The sequence below is a fragment of the Montipora capricornis genome, chromosome 14, assembly GCF_036669925.1.
Source record: "Montipora capricornis isolate CH-2021 chromosome 14, ASM3666992v2, whole genome shotgun sequence".
Classification (NCBI taxonomy): Eukaryota; Metazoa; Cnidaria; class Anthozoa; order Scleractinia; family Acroporidae; genus Montipora; species Montipora capricornis.
The window spans coordinates 48,194,300-48,201,799 of record NC_090896.1 but is presented as its reverse complement, the minus strand read 5'-3'; the positions used below and the strand labels follow the sequence as shown (position 1 = coordinate 48,201,799).

Here is a 7,500-nt window from a genome sequence, read left to right as displayed (position 1 = left end):
GATGATAAAACGGTACACGTGAGTGGGCCTAAAAAAAACACATGACGAAACGTGCTGTAAAGGCTAATGCAAGTTAAACTTGGTAAAAGGCACCAAGTGCCTTGCTTGGACCGAACAATAGACGGAGCTCACCTCGTTTGACCGATTCGATGCACGCGGCCGACAGCCTGAAGTTCGTGAGCGGGATTAAGAGCGGGTTCCACTAACAACACGTGAGTGGCTTCAATGATGTTAAGTCCGTTTGAGCCTGTCTGTAGTGGCAACAGAAGTACACCCATATCTGGGTCATGCTTAAAAGTCTGCAGATTTTCCTATAAACAAAAAAAAATTCCGAACAATGAAGCCAACAGCAAGAAATATTATCTAATTTTTCGTCAAATTGTCAATGTTCTGTAGGAGGATTCCTATGTCGAAAAGCTTTGTACTTCTAGCGGTCTGCGCAAACTAAATGGAAGATTACAAAAACATACAAGGTTACAATTATCTCTGTTCAAAGTTGGCTACCAACTGAGTGGGCTACCAAGTGTTTGAACACGTTTTCGTCCGTTTTCCGTCCCTTTTTTCACGATGCGCATTTATATCGTGTTTAGATATTTTACTGCAGCAACTTGAAAACAAACATTTTCGTTTGAAATTATTATAACAAAGAAAGAAACAAGAAAGTGGTTACTGTTATAACTGGCGTTCTTAGGAAGATATTGAGAATTCGGATCACTTTGTGACTGTAGACGGCCGAAGCCGCTACAGAAACAAGAACAACAATCTTCCGCCACAGATTGAATTCGCCACTGTAAAATACTTTATTCCGCAATTTAAACTTGAAACGACCATTACATTTATCAATTGAAAATGAAGTAAGATGACTTCGAAACGTCGTGTAATATCTCTCATTTTTGTAATCAAATATATTTTAAAAAGTTTTCTCCGCCGAAAAAAATTACACCTCAAGAAGCGCAACTTACTTGGAAATGCCGGTTTCCACCGGTGATGTGCCTGTATTTGATGTCATTTTCATCTAAAGCTCTTGCTATAACAGCTAACACGTCCTGCCACTAAAAAATTGATTAATGAAAGAAAGAGTTTCTAAAAATACTGTGTTGCTGCGTGCGCAGAGGCATCGACCGGTTCTCAATAGCGAAAGCTTCGGCGACGTCATTGATTAGACTTCTTCTCAATAAAATAGGAATTTGCTGGTAGAAGGAATCGTATGAGAACCAAATCGGCCCCTGACGATCAAATTTGGTTTTCTCCCGAGTTTTAAGCCTTTTGGTTTCAGCAATCAGCGAAATATAAGCCATCAAGAGGTGATCAATTTTGGGTAGCATTAGCACTAAGGAGCCCATGCATACATTTTTATTAAAATTTTAAAGCAACAGTTTACAAAGATTATCTGGGATACCAGGTCCACATTTCCAGAAAGGCATATTTGAAATGCACCTTCAACATTCAATGCTTAGTTCTCGGCTGATCGCTTACAAAATAGCTAGGGGTAGGTCAGCCTTGTTCCAGGGGTCTCTCTTCTCTGTCTCTTTTGCCGTTGAGGCAGAGAAGAGAGACCCTGGGAACGAGGTTGGGCGTTGGTTAGCTAGAGATTGCTCTGTGATAATAGTGATAACCAGGAGCCCATGAGTAGGAGCTTGCCTCTCTCATACACGTCCTTATGAGTCAACGTTTGCCCGTATCTTTCTATTTTTAGAATGTCACGAGTTCCTCGGCTCTGCACGCACTGTTTTAAAAGGCCAATCAGAGTAAAGTCACTGTCTAACGAAGACAAATGAAGCAGTAAAACTGAATTTAAATCGTGCAAATCAATGTAAATTTATGTAAATGCGAGTCTCCTGCTCAAGGGTTCGTTCTAAAAATAGAAAGATACGGGCAAAGGTTGACTCAAAGCTCTACTGCATATGGAGGCTCCTACTAATGGGCTCCTGTGATAACCCCTTGTGAAGTGAAGTGAACACGTAATAATTAACAATTATAAGGCGAAGCCGAATGAGCTATTGACCCGTGGCCCTTGAGGGCGAAGGGTCTCGTTGTTTTAGTATCACCCAACTAGTCGGTCAGAAAAAAAAAAAATAAATTTAGCAAATTCAAGTTGAAGAAATAGTTCTTTGGGAATAAAACGAAAGAAAGCGTCACGCTTTTCGCTACTCGAGGACTATTACTAATAGTCCTCTAGTAGTCGGCGTAGCCGATTAAAATGCAGGACTTGCATTAGTCCACTAGTTGGGTGATACTAACACGTAATAGCCACAGGCTAATGAACTTGTTGCCCTCAATCAGACCAGAATACAACACCGAAAAATTCCGTGCCCTCACTGCTCTTTTCGCAACCTCGTTCCCAGGGTCTCTCTTCTCTGCCTCCATTGTCGTTGAGAGAAGACCCTGGTTCACGCTGGTCACGTGGCACTCGTCGATAAACATTTTTCCACTAGGGTAGTGTTTTCGTTATATTTTGATCCCGCAACCGCAACTGGGCGAAAAAATATTCGTTTAACAAGGCATTTCTAAAATAAAAAGGTCAAAAGAGCTGATGTTATATTCCCACAGGAGATGAATTCCCACAAAAGCGGTCAAACTAAAAGCAAGAGCTTTTGTGATCGACAAGACGACTTCAATGTCGAGCGCGATTGACGTTCGCTTTAAAAATAATTAATTTCGTTAGTAGCCAAAGTTGCTTCTTCAGAACAAACACTAACATAAAAGAATACACCAAACACTACGTTTGCTTGATAAAAATGTCTCTTTTATTTTACTGCGACTAAAAATATACACGCTATTAAAGCGCGGTGCAGTGGTAAAAAAAATCTTAACGACATCGACAATTTACACGAAGTTGTTGAAATATAAATATCATAAGTCAAACTGTCAACTCGCTGTACAAGATTGCGACCTTAGCAATCACGTTGTTTAACGTTCGAAAGAAAAACGAAAATCAAAGAACAAAATGAAATACCTGCACATGCTAATACAGTTTGATTTGATAGATTTGAGGTCGATATGTGACTCGAGAACTTAAATAACAACACACCGGCTGATCGCTGAACATGTTTGTTTTCCATGGATAGCCGTATCGCTTGTTTTCTTGCACGACAAAATCTTCTTTCCTTTAAAATTGTCGCAAACTATTAGCATCCTTCGTTGATCCGGACCTTCACACGAATGAAAACTTGAATAACGTTAGGATATTTTCTGTGGCGTCTGATCGATTTGACCACAACTTTTTTTCTTTCACATCGGGTTCCATATGTGTAGTACATAAAATACTGCTGTCAAACGTTTTGTCAATGGTTATCTGGCCACAAAATCAATTGCGTGCTGATTCCCTTCTTTGCAATGTCAACAAAGCCTACATTGCCACCCATCCCCTAACACACATTTCGCCAACCTCCCAGATTCTGGGAGACACGTGACCAGCGTGAACCAGGGTCTTCTCTCAACGACAATGGAGGCAGAGAAGAGAGACCCTGGGAACGAGGTTGCTCTTTTCGATCAGTGTGTGGGATTTTCTTAAGTCCCACGGAGATTTTTTGAACAAGGGTTGTGTGAAGGGGTCCTTATCCGAGAAGACTTGGATGTAGTTACAAAGGCAGCACTTTCTCCTCAGTTATTTAAAGACCGTGAGTGTTGGTCCGGCCGGAGTCGAACTCACGAACTCACGACCTCACGACCTCCCGGTGCACGGTGTTAAAGGAAACCACAGGACACCAAGTTGATATGAATAGCTCTTGTAACTCCCTGGAGCGCGTTAGATCATTTCAACAACTGTTCAACTAAACAGAGTGGATAAACTTACCGTAGAGAACACTAGAGACTTGGCTGTACTGTCGGCAGACCTAATGGTTAACAACGTGCGGACGATCGCCTCTACTTTTGTAGAATGGCTTCCCTAAAGATAAAACCAACATCATACGATTTGAAAGATATAGTTGTGGGACAATTTTACCAAGACGGACTCAAACACAACTAAAGAAAGTAAGCTGAAAATTGGTACCAAGAAGAATACAGGAAGGAAAACAAGTGAAAACTGTAAAGCGAAGGAAAAGTTGATACCAAAGTGACCGGCCACTAACACCACCACAAAGAGAAGAAAAAGACAATTGATTCTTTCGTTAGCAGTAAAAATAAAAAGACAGCTGACAAAAACGCTAGAAAAACGCCATCGCTTTAATTTATAGCAAGGGAAGGAAAAAGTTAAAAGACACATCTGTTCACTAATATTGCGAAGAAAAATATAAATATGTTCACCGAGGCGTGTACCTTGACAGTGACACTGTCGTGTGCTTTATCTGATTGTGACGTAGCTGTACTGACGTAAGATATTTCTTGTGCAACAGTAGGTATTCGGCACAAAGGACACTTCACGTGTACGTTCCTTTGCCGGGGACCAATTCCAGCCTGCCGTAAAAGCACCCAGGCACACTGGCAGCAAATACAGTGGCCACAAGAGAAAACGCTCCACTGAAAAAAGAGATTCATTGTGACATTTAGCACGTTTCTCATGAAGGTGAGTTGGTCATGAGTTGGATAGTTGACTGTAAACAATGTCATATTCAACGCCTGCTTAATTTTAATAACTTCCGAATGTTAAAATAATAGGAAATTTTCGCTTTTCGCCGCAAGATCTTTCAGCTTGGCAACAGGTGGAGCGGTCATATGGTATGTAAGCTGATGAACAATATTAGGAGAACCAAACAGAACACAAGAGACGCAACATTTGGGCAGAGTTAACTCTATTAACTCTGATTTGGGGTTGAAAATTTAATGAAACACTCAAAAAACCACCCTCGCTAACTGAATTAATTCCCTTTCTAGTATCACAAGACACTAAGGAGCTGCTCCGCTATCAGTTTCCTCGGAGTCAGTATGCTAATGGTAAACTTTGTAAAAATACTCCATAACTAACTCATGGGGTTGAAAGGGATGAAACAAAGCACCCTGCTAGCAGAGCCTTTCTTAACTCTTTGGTTTTATTGCTCTGACGGAGGGCTGACGCTCGAAACGTTAGCTTTTAGAATCTCTGTACGGTGGTCAATTTACATTTTCAACTCCGTTGATAAAACCAAATGTTTGTATACTACTTCCCCACCGACGCTGCAATACAGTTTCTTTAGAACTACCCCCTTCATTCCTTTCTTAACTCGACGAGAAAGAAAGGACTCTGCAGAAATCATGTTGTTATTGAGTATGCGCAAGCCGTTGCTTGGAGACAGTTTCAAACCCCGGCCAAGTCTCGATCGCACTCCAAGACGCTATAGGCCACTTCGGAAAATACCATAATACTCTTTGTTTGTGCCCCCAAATTTTGCAAAAGCATTGTTTTTGTTTTCTCTTGGGACCATTGTAAGTCCCAGGAAAAACTGGAAACAATGCTTATTCAAAATTTTGGGGAGACAAACAAAGAGCATTATGGTATTTTCCGAAGTGGCTTATTCTTTTCTTTCTCAAATCCCATAATACACCACGCTATAGGCCACTTCGAAAAATACCATAATACTCTTTGTTTGTGCCCCCAATGATTTGCGCAGGCATTGTTTTCGATTTCTCTTGGGACATCTTCATGTCCCCAGAGAAATTGCAAACAATGGTTATGCAAAATTTTGGGGGCACAACAAAGAGCATTTGAGAAAGTGGAGAATGTTGATTTTCTTTTTGAAGGCTCGATTTTGACCTTCGCCTTGTCAACGAGCGGTACCGAACGGTTAGTGCGAGGTCTTGCACGTACGAGCTTGAACGGTGAAAACAGGAAGTGGCCTTGGTGCAGAGCGCTGATAAACGGGATCTGTTTGCCAATCTTAAAAGCAAAGGAAAATAAAAGCCACGAAGGCACATTTGAGTAAAACAAAGGCTCAGGCAGTAATTTAGATGTGCTTGTTGTTGTAAAGTAGGCACCTAGATTCCCTCCAGATAAAGTAGAAGCAACAAAATAGACCAAACTTCGCTTTTACACGTAGCGAAAAATTTTTTCCTTTCACAAAATTGTTGTGCAGCCCGTACGTCCGTCCGTACGATGTGAACTTCCACAGCAAAGCAACATCATAATGGCGGATTGATCCGCCAAGAATGAGACACGCGACATACCCTTCTCTCGCAGTCGACGATTTCGGAATCGACCACAGATTATCAGCGACATTCCCAGTTTGTTCTCAAAAGGCCAGCAGACTCACCTACCCCTGGATGAAATATTTCGAGATACTTACCCAAAATTAGGCGTGGTGAGTTTTAGAGAGGCTCTGCTTGCAGGGTGGAAACAAAGCAACAAAGCCAAAAAGATTCATGAAGGTGAGATTCCGTTTCTGAAACAATCCACTCCAAACGCAGCGTTGTGCAGTTGTTTTAAACGCGACGATGCCCTTTCTGAAGAGGGGTACTAGCTATGGACACCTACAGATCACCTACAGATTTATCGTAATCGGTGTTTATTGCATTTGTTGACATTTGTGCAATCAGAAACCTTTTTCGCGAGGTCGACATTTGTAATGCTCAATGAGAGCTCATCAAAGAATCTTTCACGAGTTCTGAGTTTGTTATGCTACGTCAGTTGACAATCGCCTACCAAATTCGTGAATTTCAGTCTATCGCCGTTTCTTTCTTTACAACAGAAAAGTACTCAAGATTCTCCTACATTGTACAGACACACCCTTGTAATATTTCGAGGCTATCTAGGAACATTTGCTTATCTTGTTACCTGTACTCCTAGTTGTTTGACACACACGGGGCATGGGTCTGGATTCTTGCCATCGTGACAGGTTTGTGTCTAGGACAGAAAAAGATCTCAATCAATAACTTCATGACTTCATTACGCGATGGTGACCTCGGCTTATAAGTAATTCTGTCCGCCCCAGGTGCACGTGACTTCAGTGTGTGTGTACGCAAGTTGTACGCCGAGACTTAAACGTTTTTGGGAGCCGTGACTTACAAAATGAAAAACGAGATTAGTAAGGTATTTTCTTATCTCTGGAGCTTGAATTCAACAACTAAAACAAAATTTTAATTTTAGGGCGAAGGTAGTCAACGCTAATTGGGCCAGTCACATGGCGCGTACTATCTGAGAGATGAATTGCAATTAGGCGGCGCTTTCGAGCCCTGAAATAAACACATGAAATCAACACGGTGCAAGATAGTGAAATGCCGACAAATACAAAACGGTTTCCCCGCATTCTGATTTCTGATTTTCTGTATTTCCTGTGGTATGGTATAAGTATAGGAAATCGTATGAACGCAAGTGCATTTCGTGATTTATGGGCACGAGTGATGTTTTGAAAGTTCTCAAAATTGCACGAGCCGTAGGCGAGTGCAATTTGAGAACTTTCAAAACATCACGAGTTGCAGGTTCACAGGATTTTTTATTTATTATATTCTCAACAAAATTACTCAAACGCGCTACTTTGTTCGAGCTCGTATTCTTCCAGTTTTGGGTTTAGTTTTCTTTCAGTCGCCCGTGTTTGCCAGACATTCAACCAGGTCTGTGTAGCTTTCAACGTGTTTTTGTTTTTCGCA

General features: G+C 41.3%; 1 protein-coding gene across 2 annotated transcripts in view; it reads right to left on the bottom strand.

Moving 5' to 3' along the window:
* Positions 1 to 7,500, bottom strand: part of LOC138032640 (E3 ubiquitin-protein ligase SHPRH-like) — a 34,747-nt gene that overhangs the window by 1,436 nt on the left and 25,811 nt on the right. For both annotated transcript variants that reach the window (XM_068880348.1, XM_068880349.1), the window contains exons 26-31: positions 6,689 to 6,757; positions 4,261 to 4,461; positions 3,797 to 3,889; positions 963 to 1,052; positions 133 to 311; positions 1 to 28 (exon numbers count right to left, since the gene is read on the bottom strand). The exon at positions 1 to 28 is cut by the window's left edge and continues 62 nt beyond it. In XM_068880348.1, coding sequence (XP_068736449.1) covers positions 1 to 28; positions 133 to 311; positions 963 to 1,052; positions 3,797 to 3,889; positions 4,261 to 4,461; positions 6,689 to 6,757 — 660 coding nt within the window. The remainder of the gene's footprint in view (positions 29 to 132; positions 312 to 962; positions 1,053 to 3,796; positions 3,890 to 4,260; positions 4,462 to 6,688; positions 6,758 to 7,500) is intronic.